The sequence below is a fragment of the Gossypium raimondii genome, chromosome 3, assembly GCF_025698545.1.
Source record: "Gossypium raimondii isolate GPD5lz chromosome 3, ASM2569854v1, whole genome shotgun sequence".
NCBI lineage: Eukaryota > Viridiplantae > Streptophyta > Magnoliopsida > Malvales > Malvaceae > Gossypium > Gossypium raimondii.
The window spans coordinates 5,546,667-5,564,563 of NC_068567.1; the positions used below are offsets into that span (position 1 = coordinate 5,546,667).

The 17,897-nt window shown below is 30.6% G+C and overlaps 2 protein-coding genes and 1 pseudogene across 2 annotated transcripts; all 3 read left to right on the forward strand.

The window, feature by feature from the left end:
- Positions 1-1,645: 1,645 nt before the first annotated feature.
- LOC105796784 (MDIS1-interacting receptor like kinase 2) lies at positions 1,646-4,628 on the forward strand. The gene is made up of 2 exons (XM_012626585.2): positions 1,646-4,078; positions 4,195-4,628. The coding sequence occupies exons 1-2, from the start codon at positions 1,822-1,824 to the stop codon at positions 4,560-4,562; spliced, it is 2,625 nt and encodes an 874-aa protein (XP_012482039.1). The 5' UTR covers positions 1,646-1,821; the 3' UTR covers positions 4,563-4,628.
- Positions 4,629-6,664: 2,036 nt separating this feature from the next.
- LOC105795622 (geranylgeranyl pyrophosphate synthase, chloroplastic-like) lies at positions 6,665-7,888 on the forward strand (annotated as a pseudogene).
- Positions 7,889-10,698: 2,810 nt separating this feature from the next.
- On the forward strand, positions 10,699-11,777 carry LOC105779950 (uncharacterized protein At2g29880-like). The gene is made up of 2 exons (XM_012603977.2): positions 10,699-11,071; positions 11,147-11,777. Exons 1-2 carry the CDS (start codon positions 10,706-10,708, stop codon positions 11,441-11,443), a joined length of 663 nt encoding a protein of 220 aa, XP_012459431.2. The 5' UTR covers positions 10,699-10,705; the 3' UTR covers positions 11,444-11,777.
- Positions 11,778-17,897: the final 6,120 nt, after the last annotated feature.

Consider the following 17,897-nt stretch of genomic DNA (forward strand, 5'->3'; position numbering starts at 1 on the left):
AATTATTTTAAATTTAATTCAAATAAATTTATTTGATTTGACTTTACTCAATTTCATTTCACTTGACTTGATTTGAAAAAAATTCAAATTAAATTAAAATGACAAAATAGGATCCTTCAACTAGACAAACTCAAAAAAATTACTTAATTCAATTAAAAGTTGAACCCTATTTAAAAAGATTAATCTTAAATCAATTTAGAGGAGAACCGCACATTTATACATTAAAAAAAACTAAACTGAATATGGAAATAAAGTAGATACTAAATAATATATTAGTTCCTATAATATATAAAATTAAACCTTAAATAATAAGATTTAATATATTAAAATGCCCTTAAACGTTAAAATTTTTATTCATAAAAAATTTAATTTTGACTAAAAGTAAATATTCTCCTTTGAAAAGTAAAAACACTATTAGGCTCAAATATTCTAGAAATATGAAATATCACAATTCAATTTCACCAATTTTCTTTTAATTTGATAGCTTAAAATTGTTTTATACGCGTAGAGATTTAGATAACATCTATTATAAGGTTGGTTAGATCAATTAGATTAGAAATTCATCTAAGTATAAATTTAGAGAAAATTATTAGATTTATTGATTCAGGGAACTAAATTTTTTTAAATATATTTTTAATTTTAATTTTTAATAATTTATTTAATTAAATTGAACTGACTGATTAAAGTAGACTTGATCATGAGTCGGTCTGATCGTCTGGGCCCGATCTAAAAAATCGGTCTAAAATTTTACCCAAACCTAGCCCAGATAAAAAAATGCTAAATTCAAGTCCAACCTAGCCTATCTGTATTAAAATTTTTTACATTATTTTCTATATAAAAATAAATTCAAAAATGATATTACATCAAACATGTTAAAAACATTAAAATAATTATTTTCCAATAAATTGAAAATACATTAAAAAAATCTTCATATTTAAATAAGATTAAGATAGTTACAAATTAGCAAGCAAATGGCTCTAAAATAGTAGCAAAATTAGCAATAAAATAAGAGTTATACAATATCCAAACAATAACAATAAAATAGTATCTATATAATAGTAAAATGACAGCAAAACAACAGTAGAAAAAAAAATTTAGGCAGATTCGGCCCAGACCGAGCCAACTCAAGCTAAAAAATCTTACTTGAGGCTCGGCCCGTTTAGAAAATAGGTAATATTTTTTATTCAAGCTCATTTTTCAAATCTATAGTTTTGCCCAAACCTTCCCATTATTAGGTCTAGATCAAAACAGTAGAATCGGTTGAATTGACAAACCGATGACCTAATCGATTCAATTACCAATCTGATTCTGAAAACATAAGTAAAGTTAAAAAATCACTTATATACCTTACACTAAATCTAATTAAATTTAAAGTCGAAAACATATACTCAAATTCATGATTTTGTTTAAGAAATATAGAATTTCTTACTAGCAGTCCATGATATTTGTTAATATATTAACTAGTAGAAAGTTTATCAAAGAGACAAAAGATTCCTTACTAAAGTCCCTTTCATGGCTCACCTAATCAACTTTATTTTATATGTAAAAGTATGAATTAAATAAAGGCCCGGCCAACACTCATCTTAGAAAAAGGAAAAGAATACTTGTATGAAAACAAGACTCTTTAGTCAAGTCCTTCTCATATTTCTAACCAAATTCTGTCTTTTTCAAAAATTTAAATTGATCTGTTCATTTCTTTTTGTGTTAGTCTTTTTTTTATTCAATGTAGATTCAAAGGAGTTGACTTAAGCCTGTACAAAAATCAGGCCAACATGGATACAAACATTTGTGATGAAAAGAAAAAACAAAACCATATGATCAATGGAATTTGAGCTCAAAGTTTTGTTATTTATCATTGTTGTAGCTGTGTTTACTTCTTTTGCAGATGGTGATGAAAATGGAGGACAAATTGAAGCTCTTCTCAAATGGAAAAACAGCCTTGAAAACCCATCATCTGCATCACTTTTTTCATGGGATATTTCTTCAAACAGTTCATTTTCACCTTGTGAAAAATGGGTTGGGATCATCTGTGATGATGGATTTGTTAACATCATCCATATCAACCTCACAAGCATGGGATTAAAAGGTATGCTCCAAGGTTTGGATTTCGTCTCTTTCCCTGAACTTGTTACTTTAGATCTTAGTAACAATTCCTTGTATGGGGTTATCCCGAAATCCATTGGGATGTTAGCTAACTTGAAAATACTTTATGTTAATGCTAATCACTTTTCTGGCTCAATCCCTTCCGCCATTGGTAACTTGACCAAGCTCAAAGGGTTGCATTTGTCACTTAATCATTTATCAGGCAACATTCCTAAAGAAATAGGATTGATTGCATCACTTGTTGATCTTAAATTGCCAATGAACAACCTCAGTGGTTCGCTTCCAGCTGAAATAACCAACCTTACATCTATGAAGATATTGCTAATGGGAAATAATAGATTATCCGGTTACTTACCGGATTCTATATGTAGTGGCGGTTTGCTCGAACGATTGTCAGTGCATACGAATCGGTTTATAGGTCCTGTTCCTAAAGATTTGAAGAACTGCAGCAGACTTGTTCGAGTTCGTTTCGAAGAGAATGAATTGACAGGGAACATATCAGAAGATTTTGGTGTATACCCTATGCTGAACTATATTGATCTGAGTTACAATAAGTTCTTCGGTGAGATTTCGCCGAACTGGGGCTCGAATCGGAATCTGAAAAGCTTCAAGGTTTCACACAATAATATTGCTGGTTCAATACCTTCTGAGCTTGCTAATGCAACCAAGTTAGAGATTCTTGACTTATCTTACAATCAACTAGTGGGGAAGATCCCAAACGAGCTTGGTGGTTTGAAATTATTGTTCAATCTCGAGTTGAATGACAATCAACTTTCAGGCAATGTTCCTACAGAGTTTAGATTTTTGTCTGAATTAGCACACCTTAACCTTGCAGTTAACAGGTTAAGTGGTTTGGTTCCAGAAGAATTCGGACAATGTTCGAAACTATTGTACTTGAATTTGAGCAATAACAAGTTAACCGCAATGGTTCCATCCCAAATTGGTCGTTTACATTCTCTGCAGGATCTTGATCTGAGCCATAACTTGCTTACAGGAGAATTGACATCAGAACTTGGATATTTGAGCAGCCTGGAGACCTTAAATCTTTCCCACAATCAGTTCTCTGGCTATATTCCAAACACTTTCGACACGATGTCGAGTTTGACAGCTGTTGATGTATCATATAATATGTTGGCAGGCCCTCTCCCCAACAGCAAAGCCTTCAGAAATGCACCAGCAAAAACATTTGAACATAACAAGGGATTGTGCTGCAATGCAATGATGAAAAAATCCAAGAGGAAATATAGCAAAATGGTTCTGGTTTCGATTATTGCCCCCATTTTAAGTACATTGATCCTTCTGTCCGTCATTTTAGGAACTTTTTTTACTCGCTCAAGCCGAGCAAGGTATATGGTTGAACCAGAAGGAGCAGGAGAAAGGGAGAATTGTGTTACGATATGGGGTTTTGATGGGAAATTGATGTATGAAAGCCTCATCCAAGCTACAGAGGATTTCAACCCAAAATATTGCATTGGAAGAGGTGGCTCTGGAAGTGTTTATAAAGCTATGCTTCCTACAGGACAAGTTTTTGCAGTGAAGAAACTTCATGAAATCTATGATGACGACGACGTGGCCAATCTGAAATCTTTCAGCAATGAAATCGATGCATTGACTGAAGTGAAGCATAGAAACATCGTGAAGCTTTGCGGTTTTTGCTCTCATGCCAAGTACTCATTTCTGGTTTATGAGTATTTGGAAGGAGGAAGCTTGGCAAAGATGCTTGCAAGTGAAGAAAAAGCAAAGCAATTGGACTGGAACAAGAGGATTCAAGTTGTTAAAGGTGTGGCAAATGCTTTAACATATATGCATCATGAATGTTTTCCTCCGGTAATCCATCGAGACATTTCGAGCAGCAACATTTTGTTGGATTCAGAATACGAAGCTCGGGTTTCGGATTTTGGTACCGCTAGGATTTTAAACCCCGATTCATCTAAGTTGATTTCATTTGCTGGCACCTTTGGATATTCTGCTCCAGGTACACCTTCTATCATCTTAGTTTTTGATTTCTTGTTCATCAAGCTATCGATAAAATCCGGGTTTTAAATAGTGACCGCAACGCAATGTTACAAAAAAGGATGTTTTCCTTTACAGAGCTAGCTTACGGAACAGAAGCAAATGAAAAATGTGATGTTTATAGCTACGGGGTGTTAGCATTGGAAGTGATAATGGGAAAGCATCCAGAAGATCTTTTATTGTCTCTATCATTACCGGAATCGATCATCGGCCATCGATTTACAGTAAAAGACTTGTTGGATCATCGGCTTCCGCCTCCTGAAGACCCGGTAGGTGAGGAAGTTGTCTTCACGATAAAGTTAGCATTTTCCTGCCTGCAAACCAAGCCGCAATCTCGACCAACCATGCAACAAGTTTCTCAAAAGCTTTTAACTCGAAAACCAACCTTATCGGATCCATTAGAAATGATAAAACTTGAAAAGTTACTCGTTGATCAAATTCTTTAATGTGAATTGTATAATTCGAGTTATTCAAATTAAATAATTTAGCTTCAACTTGAATAATTCAAATAACATTTATTACAACTTTTTCTATTTGAATAAACAGGCAATGCAATGCAATACAATTATTTATATATATATATTTCCTGATATTAAGCAAGAGCAGATAATCTGATTGAAGCAGGCCTCTTCCCTACTTATTTGTTTAGGCCTTCACTTCACTAGCGCTAGTCTTTGCTTGAACTTTGATCCATCCTTATATTTTGGTAAAGTTTGAGATTTAATCCTATTATTAAAAAATTAAAATGTAAATTCTCTTATTTTTTATTTAAAAAATCTAATCCAAACGTGTGGACAGGGATGAAGTTAGGGTCGAAAATTTAATTAGTAATTCCTCTCTTATTAATTTTAGGAATAAATCTCAAAATTATACATGAAATTTGATTTAATGTACAATTGTATATATGAACTTTAATTTGGTATAATTATATACGAAAACTTTAATTGTGGTTCAAATGTATACTTGAAACATTAATTTTGATTTAACCATACACATTTAAAAAATACATCAATTTATTCTTATATTGGATAAATATAATTATTTATGTATACAATATATAAACATAAAATGATGTTATATCAATAATTGTGTTAAGAATTTACAAGAATTAGATCAAATCAAAATTTCATGTATAAAATTACACAAAATCAAATTTTCATGTATACAATTACACATATTAAATCATAATTCATGTATAATTTTAAGATTTATCTCTTCTTTTAGTTATTTGCATAAATGAAAAATTTATAATTTTGGCCCTTCTAAACATTAATAATATAATCTAAGCCTTTTTAGAATAAAATTTTTATCTTCAACCCGTTCAAATTTTTAAAATTTTATCTCAAACTCATTTGACAATTTTTGGCCTTCTCTTTGTGTCATGGGCCGAGGATCAAAGCTCATGACGAATGCACACAAAGTGTCCCATGGAGGTCAATTGATTAAATGGGGCTCATTTGGTCCACTTGAACTAGCTTGATTCATGGAACATGTGAAGAAACCCATCTACTTGAAGCTTTGGTAGCCTAGTGAAACACTTAGGAAAACTAGGGTTGCCATGGTAAATATGGAAACTAATCTTTGGATATTGTGTAAATCTCTTAAGAATCTCAATCGTAAATTGACTTTGATCTCGACCGTCAATGTAAATTAAATTGTACAATTGGATTTGGGGGAGCTCAACTACAAATAGAGGTATTCCCCTTCATTTGTAAGCATTCCATTCAAAGTAATTAAATACTTTTGAGAGCATTTGCTCAAACACTTGGGGGCTGTTTGGTTGGGGGAATAGGAATGCATTCCCCCTATTCTATGGGCCCACCACCAAACGGGCGTTTGGTTGGTTGTAATGCTATTACGGGCCGAATCAGTTCCGTCCCTATTACGCCCATTGGCTGTAATAGGCATTCCCCACGTTCAGCGCTGATTAGGGATTCATTACCGTTTCTTATTTTCTATTCCATATTCTGCCCTCATCGATTTTTGCTTCTTCTTCCATCGATATTGCAGAGGTAATTTCTGCTTCTTCTTTCATTGATTTCTACTTCTTCTTCTTCTAACAACGAAAAATGCTTGCACTCTTTTCCTGTTTTTCTTTTCTTTTTTTTCTGTAAAATCGATTTCGTTTGTCTTTCCTCCATTTTCTAACTCTTCAGTTTTGAGAGACATGTCGTTACCATCATTATTTTAGCAGGTCGCACTCTTTCCCTGTTTATTTTACATGTTAGTTTTGCTTTTGCTCAAATCTGGAATATTTGTTTTTTGTTCACCTAATTTTGATTCCTTTCTTATGATTTTCATTCGACTTTTCTTTGACTGATTCTATTGCATGTTCGATTGAACAGATGAAAATTTTTTCAATGTGGTTCTATTACTTGTTTATTCTATTGCATGTTTGATTGATTCTGTTGATAAGGCACTTTGGTTTCCCTTTATTCTTTTATGAAACTGATACTTTTGTTGTCAATTAAAACTTTTTGGCAAATTTTGCGTTGCTAAGTTAAGGCTATTTAGAAGGTAGCTAGGAAAGAGCTAACTCTTACGACTAATGCCTGTTGGTCTTCAAGTAGAATAAAGATGGTTTTTGTTAGATTCTATGTTGTTCAGATTCTTCATTTTGTTAGAAGCATTTGTCTCCGACAAATATCAGGATATGGGTATGGGGATATAATCCTTCAATGACTATTCAAATACATGGAAAAACTTTGGGGGGAAATGGGCATACTCCTGTCGGAATATACCCAATCTGACTCTTACACACGAATCCAAGTAACATAGGTTGAATGAGTTAAGAAATTGGTAGAGACTGTAGGTTGAGGCTTCAGGTAATGTAGAATTTCAATTCAGCTATGATTGTTTGTTTTCCAAATAAGGGAAAATGACACTTGAAGCTTAGTTGATTACACCGATTCAGTTTTTAATCCACAATGATCTTTCTTGCATGGACAACGATGATCTTCAGAGAGGGAAACCAACTAATCACAAAGTTTTTGGTGAGGATATCGATGTCTTAGCTGGGGATGCTCTTTTAGATTTTGCTTTTGAACATGTAGCTGTTTCTACAGTTGGTGTTGCGCTTGGTAGGATTGTAAGGGTAATTGGAGAATTAGCTAAATCTATTGGGCTGAAGGGTTGGTGACTGGTCAAGTTGTGGATATAAATAGTGAGGGACTAACAGATGTAGGGTTGGATCATTTAGAATTCATTCATGTTCACAAAACTGCTGCTTTGCTTGAAGCTGCTGTAGTTTTGGAGGCAATTCTTAGAGGTGGATGTGATGAAGATGAAGATGTGGAAAGGTTGTGGAAATTTGCAAGGTATATTGGGCTTTTGTTTCAGGTTGTGGATGTCATTCTTGATGTGACAAAATCATCTAAGGAATTAGGGAAGACTGCAGGAAAAGATTTGTTGGCTGATAAAGTCACTTATCCAAAGTTGATTGGAATAGAAAAGTCAAAGGAGTTTGCAGAGAAATTGAGAAGTGATTCATTGGAGTTGCTCCAAGGATTTGATTCTGAGAAAGCTGCTCCTTTGATTTCTTTGGCTAATTACATAGCTTACAGGCAAAACTAACTCTTTTGTTTTTGTTGTTGTATAATTCTTATTCTTGTTGGTTGACGAAAATGCCTTGATTTGATGCTTCTTGTTATGTTTGACACAAAAGGCTTTGTGAAAGAAGCAGGAGAAATAGTTCTAATGTTGGATGTATTCTTCTACAAGGATGATAATGATAGAATATCGTTTTTCTCTTTGTTGCTGTAATTTATATTATATAAAATTCCGATTAAATTGGGAATTAATTGTTAGTTCTTCCTCAATTGTTGGTCTTATGAGTTCTTACATGTATGGTGATCTCTATAAAGAATAGTTGTATGGAATTGGGTGTTTGAATTTGGAAAATTTTCATTACTGTCCACGGCTTATGTATGATACTGCAGATTTTAGTTTATCAAGGGACAGATTAGGCATATTTTGTGACAAATTGCCTGCTGTAACACTGCCTCTGTTGATCCTTCCCCATTTATTTGTAGGATACTATCAAGTTAACAAATGCATCTTGATCGATGCAGTTTAATGAAATGAAAATTTTCAGGACAAAGCTTGTACTGCTCTAATGTTATATTCAAATTACTTATTGGATATATTTTTGAAATGTTTATTACCTGGTAATGTTATTTTCTGGCTTGTATGCATATATAAGCTAGAACATGATCCGTGTCGGTTAAATGTGATGAATATTAATAATAAATATGGAAACAACAAAATTCCAAATTAATAAATCTTAAAATTACATTAAATTTTAATTTGATGTAGAATGTGATTTAAAAATTTTATTTTGGTGCAATTGTATAAATATAATTTTAATTTTAATTCAATATATAGATGAAATTTTAATTTTATCTCGATTATACATATACCTACAAAGCATCAACATAATAACATGATCAAAGATTTTGAAGACGAAGAATTTATGCAAATTGCTGTAGACTATTTTCAAAATTTGTTCACCTCACAGGGATAGTATATTTCTACATAAGGTTTTGGTTAATAGACTAGGCATGCCATCTGTGATTGTATTATCGAGGCCTAAAGTGCTTTTATATCATGACAACTAATTTGATAAAGAAATGAATTTCAAGTTGCAAAGATAATTTTAATTTTAATTTTTTGCTTCGTAAATATTCTAAATTTGTATTGTTCATTTTTCTTTGATAGTGTGTTATTGTTTCCTCTTCTTCTTTGGCTTGTTTGATTGCTTCCTCCACCCACAGTTGAGCGTATTGTATTCACACAATCACTATAAGTTCTTTGGAAATTAAATTATTTAATTTTATTTTACTGTTATTCAAATTATGATTGGAGAAATGTGACCCTTTTACTACGATCTGAAGCTATATAACACTTTAATATCTTGCAGTAATAGCTCGTCTGCCTTTAATTGCACAAAGTGTGAGGCGTAAAAGAATTGGTATTACATTGACAATATGGTTGCAAATCTGTAGAATTGCGAGTTGGTTCTTACTTACATTGGGTGTCAGCCATAGCCTACATACTTATAGACCAAGGATTAGGTCCTATATTTTAGATTTTTATGCAAAACAGGATTATGTGAAAAGGCTTATATATGCTAGTGACGAGACCTATATTGAACAAGTTAGGATGAATAGATTTGCCTTTTTTAAACTATGTGAGATGTTACAAACGTTAGCGGGATTGAAGTCGTCAAGAAACATGCTTGTTGATGAGCAAGTGGCAATGTTTTTACATATCATTTCCCATCACCTTAAAAATCGAGTTATCAAGCATCACTTTAATAGGTCCGGGGAAACTGTTAGTAGATCATTTCATAGTGTTTTAAATGTTGTCATACGCTTATAAGATGTGTTATTTAAAAAGGCAGAGCCAATTACAGCTAATTCTTCAGACACAAGGTGGAAATGGTTTAAGGTGTTGGACTGATTTTTATATATAGCTTGTACATAATTTAGTTGATTTAGATTTAAATTTAGTATCCTAACTCAAGGTTTTATAACATGTGATATAGAATTGCTTAAGTGCTCTTGATGGAACCCACATCAAGATTAGGGTTCCAATAGTTGATAAACCTAGATATCGAGCGCGAAAAGGTGACATAGCAACAAATATGCTAGGTGTTTGTACACCTGATATGCAATTTGTTTATGTTCTTCCTAGTTGGGAAGGTTCTGTTGCTGATGGACAGATTCTTCGAGATGCCATTAGTAGGAGACATGGACTAAAAGTTCCTCATGGTAAAGTGGATAGTTAGAGGACTTTGAATTATTCATTAAGATTAAACTTTTTTGGGGGAATTAATCATTTTAAAAAATGTTTTTTTATAGGTTGTTATTATCTATGATGCTGGATACACAAATTGTGAAGGATTTCTTGCACCTTTTTTAGGACAACGATATCATTTGAATGAGTGGCATTAGGGTTATCAGCCAAGTACTCCGCAAGAATTTTTTAATACGAAACATGCCTCAGCACGTAATGTTATTGAAAGATGCTTTGGGTTATTAAAACTTAGATGGGGAATACTTAGGAGTCCATCATTCTATCCTGTAAGGGTGCATAATAGAATCATTATTGCATGTTGTTTGCTCCATAATTTTATTCGAACCCATATGAGTATTGATCCTATCGAAGCGGAGTTGGGAGAAGAATCACCTAGTAATGTAGTAGATGACGATAAACCGAATATCGTAAATATTCATCCATCGGATGCATGGGCTACTTGGAAGATGGAACTAGCCAACCAAATGTTCGATGAATGGCAAGCATCTAGAAATTAGTTAGGTTTAGGGACAAAATGAGTTTGAGTTAATTTGTTTATGTTATTTTATGTATCTAGTTTGTGAAACTTTGGTGGTGTTTGAATTATTTTTTGTATTGTACTAAACTTGTTGAATTATAATTTAATTTATTTTCATTCATCATGTGTTATAATTTTATAAATTGTTGATCTTTTGATTCAAGATATTGAACTTAATTTTAATTTTATAAAGTTTTCACCTTTTGATTCATGATATTAAACTTAATTTTAATTTATTTTTTTCTTAAGATAATTATGTCAGGTGTTTCAGAATCAAATGTTTCTTCCCAAGCTTCTCAAGGAACCAAAAGGAAATGGGTTCCAGAAGAAGATGTAGCATTGGTTTCCTGTATGGTGGACTTGCACAATGTTGGAACCTTTAATGCTGATACGGGGTTCAAAGCCAGTTATTTAAACGAGTTGAAAAAAATGTTAGAAAAGGCTTTACCTAATACAATGTTGAAGGCTAGACCTAATATTGAATCGAGGATTAGGTTACTAAAAAGGGATTGGTCAATCGTGTATGACATGCTTCATGTCCAAAACAATAGCGGTTTTGGTTGGGATGAGCATAGGCAGCTCGTTGTTGCTGAAGATGCGGTTTGGAACTCTTATTTAAATGTAAGAATTATTTCAAGTATTTATTATCTTATTTTTACCAAACTTATAACTAATATGATTTCCTCATTTTTATAGAGTCATAAAAAAGCCGGTCAATTCAGACATCGTAGTTTCCCTTACTACGACCAACTTACTGCCATCTACGCAAGAGATCGAGCCACTGGGAAAGATGCTCAAACAGCCGCTAATGTTATTGAAGAAATAAATGTTCAGGATGTACCTACTACAGATATTAATGAAGAAAGAAACGAATTCTATGACTGCGAAGCTGATGTCTCTTTGGATGACATGGATGTTTCTGCTACAGAACCGCAACCAGATAGAAACCAAGGGGGTTCCACATCTTCAAAGAAGAAAAAAAAAGAATTTTGATGCAACTGATCATATTTCTTCTTCATATCATGATGCTGCCACTTTATTGGCAGAAAACATGCGGGCCATTGGCGAACAAATCAGTAGGATTATTGCCTTCGATGTGGTAGTTCAACAAAAGTCAGAAGAATTCCAGATCATCTAAGAAAAAGCTACAAATTTATATCCAACCTTATGTGAAATAGAAGGTTTAACTGTGGATGAGCGCTATCGAGCATTGAGCAAAATTCCAGATCATCCAACTCAAATGCTCGTTTTTCTTTAGTTTACCTTCTAATGTGCGGTTGGAATGGGTCAGAAGATTTCTTGCTGACCATTAAAAATCATGGTTCTGTTGATAATATTTTTGTAACTTTTTCTATTTGTAATATTTAGGATGGTATGTCATTACAATGTTCTAACTTTTTGATGCTGTACAACTGTATAACATATGGATTATGACATAAAATTTCATGAATTTCATGTAACCTTTTGTTAATATATGAATATTATGTTTATGCAAAATATAATTCTCAAGTTATTTATTCTGCTAATATTTTTTATTGTAGAATAATTAAATTATTTGTTTCACTAATGATATTTTAGCACATTAAATATGTATTGCAGTTTAAAAATAATAAAGTAGATTATATATTATTTTTATAGTATTATATATTATGATTTTAGTAAATTCATATAAGAATATTTAATATTAAGAATTTTATTAAATTATATATTTTATTAAATTATATTTAATAATAATTATTTTAAATTATATTTTATAGTATTATATATTATGATTTTAGTAAATTCATATAAGAATATTTAATATTAAGAATTTTATTAAATTATATATTTTTATTAAATTATATTTAATAATAATTATGTTAAAATATGATTAAATTATTTATTATTTATATTAATAATCTTATTAAAATTTAATCTAAATTAACAATAATCATCTACCTAAGAAAAATTCTGCTAAGGGTATTCTAGTCATTTGAGTTTTTTTCTTTATGCTATTACAACATCATTCCATTCAACCAAACACAAGAATACTATTACGCCTCTATTCCATTCCATTCAACCAAACAATTAAATTATTATTACGCCTCTATTCCATTACACCTCTATTCCATTACAGCGAACCAAACGTGTCCTTGGTGTGTTATTGTTTTCTTGTGATTTTTCTGTTCTTTCGTTGTTTCTTTGTTTTTTAGTTGCTGCCACTTTGTTTTCGGTGCCTTGAAAAATTTCCATTGATAATTCTTATTTTCGAGAGTTAAACTAATTTAAGCGAATTTAAAGTATAAAAAAGTTCACTTAAAGCCACACAGGTTGTGAGACTAAAATTCTAGCTATATCTTGTATAGTGTAGTTGCTAAATGGGTTACGAGTATTTCAGCACTAAAGTTGGAGTCACATTTTATGAAAATTATGCATGAATTAATTGATGAGTTTAAGTTGAATTAAATTATTTTAATTAAATTTATTGTTATTTCAAAATATAAGATGTTGGATATTTTTAAAAATAATATATATGAACAAATATTGTATTTAATGTTGATCCTAATTGAGTTGGTTCAAATTAAGTGGTGACTTAAAAACTTGTATTATTATTTAAAAATAATTTTTTAACATTAATTTCATTATATGTTCTTATCATATTTGTTTTTTTTATACAATGAGCTTCACTACACTTGAACATACATCCTCCTGCGTTAGCAATAATATTAATGTCAATCAAGTTAAGATTCAATCAACTTTTATTTAAAAATATTATTTTATATTCATCAATGTAGGTTTTTTTTTTTTTTGAATGGGACCTTTTTTTTAGGTAGTAATCATTAAATCATGAATTGCAAACTTTAAAATTAAGAAAAGTGATGAAAATGATATGAGTTTTTATCTGTTTTACCATAGGCTTTCTCAAAGGGTAGGTCTCTTCGTGACATGATAGTTTGCTTCCCCAATGTGTGTGGCAAAGAATCTAGTGGTAAAACTTTGAATTAGACTGAACTTATATATATTTTTAATTATTTATGTAATTATTCTTAAAAGACGACATCTAATAAATTTGATATTCAAATTCAAAAATACTTTCAATAATATAATAGTTTAATAATAAATTATGATTTTTTAGCAAATAAAAAAAATATTAACTTGTGTTTATGTCTTCATGAATAGGCAATGAATTAAGTTAGATGTAAGTCAACTGAGCTTAAAGATTGAATTTAGATCAACGGAAGATATATAAGACATATATGAGTTATATAAGCATTAGAATTTGTGCTCGAGACATTCTTCGATACTTAAGTTAATAAAGATTTTGAGAAAATAAAGTAAACAAGAAGATGTCTACGGAGTAATGATAATGTGAGAAGATGATGAAAACAAGAGTGATATCTAGCTTTTATACCTAACTTAGAGGTTGATTTGGACCTATCTTTTTGCTCGTGAGTTGTGAGGGAATCGGCTAAATCCTTTGTGTTTTTGTTGGTTGGCTTAGTAAGACTATGCAGGGGTCATTTTGTTGGCCTTGCTGTAAGTACCTAGTGATACTACCCTGCCTCTTACGTTGGAGGTTGAAAAGCAGGCTAAAAGCTATGTATCTTAGGCCAGTTTGCAACTAGCACCCTTTACTTAAACCCATTGTTTTGCGAATTGTAATAATCTTTATGCATTGTGAATCGGTCCGTTTAGGTTGTGCCAATTAAAATTTTTGGCTCGAAAAATAAGTTTAAAATTTTATTTAAATTCGACCCGAATAAAAATGTTAAATTAGGATCTGACTCGGCACATTTGTATTAAATTAAATTTTATTATATTATTTTAAAATATATATAATACATCAAAATATTAAAAACATTAAAATAAATGTTCCCAATAAATTGAAAATAAATTTTAAATAACACTAAAATAGGTGCAACGTAACAAGCAAATACCTTTAAAATAGTAACAAAATTAATAATAAAATGACAGTTATACAATATCTAAAGAATAGCAACAAAATAGTAGTAACATAATAGTGAAATGATAGCAAAATTGTGAGAAAATAATAAGAAAATAATATCAAAACAGTAATAAAAAAACAAGAAACAACAAAAAAATAGATGTTCTTTTTACAAATTTGAGCTGGGCTCGAGCCAAAAAGGTCTTACCCGAGGAATGGACCTTATTTTTTTGTTCAAGCCCATTTTTGGGCCTATATTTTTACCAAAATCCTCCCACTTTTTGGACAAATCTTCGGGCAACCCCACCCATGAACAGATCTAGGCTCAAGGGCATAGCCAAACGAAGGTAAGAGGAATTTGTTTTTTAGCCTCTCCTTAAAATTAAAAGTTTCAATTTAAACATGTTTAATACAAGTTTTTCAATTTTAGCCTTCCAAATTTTCAAATTTTATTTCAATTCTTTTTAAACAAAATTTTTAGCTTCGCACTTGTTTTTAGTCCTAATTACATGAGCTAATATAACAATATAAAATTTGGAACTCATTAATGAAGATTAAGAAATTAAGTGTTGTGCTTGAATAAATTTTAAAAAAATTAAAAATGCTTGATGACCTGAAAATAATTAACAGAAAGAGACAAAAGATGAATATCCATAACATATCAATGGAAGACTTGATTTCACCCTTTGAACAAACATGGAAGTCGATCATTAATTTCAATAAAAAATATAAAGAAAAAATGGGCAAAAAGAAAAGATCAGACAATTTATAAAAATAAAATAAGATTAAAGTGGATAATTGTAAGGATGATGGCAATATTTGCCTACCCAAATCGTGTGGGAGGCATGTGAAAGGGAAACTTATAATAATGAAGGATGAATTGATTCAATGACCCGAGGTTGACTCATTGAACCATATCACCAAAACCCAAATCTTAATTAATAATTTAGGAGCATGTGTTTTTTTTTTGTTTTGTTTTTAGTACTTAAATTTAAATGTAATTGTCTATCGAATTTTAGTTCAATTGATATCGATGTAGGAGGACGTGGGTTCGAGTGTACTGAAATAAATTATCCTTCTATTTATGAATTGGGAGGGATTTGGGTACTTTAAAGCATTATGTCAAAAAAAAAAACGTGTATGATTAGAATTGAACATATACTATATACCTTATAAGGTACTAATAAGTGTAAAAACTACCACTTGAGCTAGCTTTTTACGCAAAATTCAAATGCTTTAAATTGTTAAAGATATGTGACTCAAATTCTTGTTAAAATAAAATACAAGTGGTAAGACAGGAGATCAACGAAGGCGAAGGCCGAGGGCCGGAGTATAGAAGTGTACTACCTCTATTTGATGTTGATTAGAATAAGGTGTTTTAACCTTACCGCATTACTTCTATTTGACTTTGATTAGAATATGGTTTTACAAACCTATAAATAGACGCAGTCATCTCTCCTCTTGTATTATTCGAATTCGACATACTAAATTTCTTCTCATCTGCCCCACAATTTTTTTCCCAAAAATAAAATCTATATGTTTTATTTTTCTTTCTTTTCTTTACTATACATTACCATTATCGATGTTCTATTATCATATAAACAAACAACGGATTTACAAATTAAAAGTTACATTAACATAATATTTATATCTTGATTAAATCAAAAGCAAAATATTTTACATTCGTGTGGGATTAAAAAATGATTTCGCTTAAGAAAGAAATACTAATATTTTGAAGGTCAAAGTTGAAGGCAAAAAACATACGTTGAATGAGGCACTTATTAGTTAGATTAGGATGAAAAAAAAACATTTAAATTTAGTTTATCTCTAGGAAATTTTTAAAAGCTTTCTCAATTGACATAATTTGCCCAAGGGAAAGGGAACATTCTTTTTATTTTTAATGGGTAGTGCCCAAATTCATATGTGATCAACTTTGGTTTTTAATGACTTCATCTTCCAAATTACTAATTTAATTCCTTGTGAGATATTTATCTACAAACATTTAATAAATTTATTTAGAAAAATTATTATTATCGGTTTAAAGCTCGAATGGATTTGGGTCGGATTGTAATGAGCTTATAGGATTAGTTTGCTCTTCTACAAGGTTACACGTGCATAATACCTTATAAACACTTGTTGAGTCTAGAATAGGATACATGTTTATATGCATGAAGCCTATCTAACATGTCATGTCAATAAACAATACTCATATCATATAAATATACAGATACCACCATATGAGAAAGACAGAGGAAAACACTCAACAAAATTTAATTATGAAATAGGGGGTTTGGGTTTTATTTTATCTAGTTTTTCAACTAAATTAAAGAGAAATGAAAAAGGGAATTGATGTATATAACATGTATTAAATGAATATTTTGGAATAGTTGGAGTATGTGCTTTTATGTTATGAAGATTGTTTGAAATTATAGATGAAAAACTTTAGAAAAGATATTTAAATTAATATTTATTGATTTATAAAATTAATATATTTTTAATAATTTTACAATTAAATTGAAACCTGATTGATAAGTGATATCAACTTTTAAATAATTACAAACATATTTTTTTTATAGTGCATTCAACAAACACCTAAGTCATCAAAATAAAATGCTAGAAACATGTTGTAGGCTTCAAAATTTAGGTTGTCCTCAATTGCAAGTTTTAAAAAAATCAAAAAATAAAAATAAAAATTAATTTGAACCGTTGAAGAGAAAATGCAAAACAAAAAAAATGGGGAAAAAATTGTTCAACATCAAAGTTAGGTCCTTAATCCAAAGTATTGAGACACAGGACCACTGGCTATTAATGACAGGTATGGTCAAAATATGCAAAAAAGGGGAGTTAATTTGACTCATTTTTTCAATCCAAATTCGCCTAAGCAAATTACTCGTGTACTTTTTACCTGCCATTATTGACAGCTAAGTTCGTACATCATAAAAAATAATTGTTTAATAGAATTGGTAGATCAAATCAATTGGACCGAATATTAATCAAAATATAGATTCTCAATTAGATTAATTAAACTGACAGTCGAATTGGTTAAATCAGTTTTTTTTTTCTATTTTTAATAGTTTATTCAATCAAACTTGACAAGTCGTCGATTGAATCGAGAACTAGTGATCTAACTGCTTCAATCACCCGCTTGCATTTGGTATCTAAACTCGAGTCTCTTTTTTTTTTTTCTAATTTGGTACCTAAACTTGTAAAACATATACAAATTACTTCAATATTCTAACAACGTTATTTTTTTATGAGGTAGTAAAAATAATCAACATATAATTGATATGTGACAGATGACATGAAATTTCATTTTGTATTTTAAATATTCTTACTTTTAGTTTAGTTTATTTTTAATTTAACATAATGAAATTGTTTTATTTTGGATTTTAAAACTCTTGTTTTCATTTCCAACATCTCTTTTGTTAAGCAAATTGGAGCATATTGTTTGCCAAATTGGACAAAAAAAAGCTTGGGTATTAAATTAGGAAAAAGTGCTAAGTTTAAGTATCAAATTAAACA

Excerpts from the sequence above, each read along its gene's own strand:
- LOC105779950 (XM_012603977.2), top strand. The coding sequence starts at position 10,706 with ATGTCAGGTGTTTCAGAATCAAATGTTTCTTCCCAAGCTTCTCAAGGA. Across the intron at positions 11,072-11,146 it reads TTTGGAACTCTTATTTAAAT|AGTCATAAAAAAGCCGGTCA; the intron begins GTAAGAATTATT and ends TCATTTTTATAG.
- LOC105796784 (XM_012626585.2), top strand. The coding sequence starts at position 1,822 with ATGGAATTTGAGCTCAAAGTTTTGTTATTTATCATTGTTGTAGCTGTG. Across the intron at positions 4,079-4,194 it reads CTTTGGATATTCTGCTCCAG|AGCTAGCTTACGGAACAGAA; the intron begins GTACACCTTCTA and ends TTTCCTTTACAG.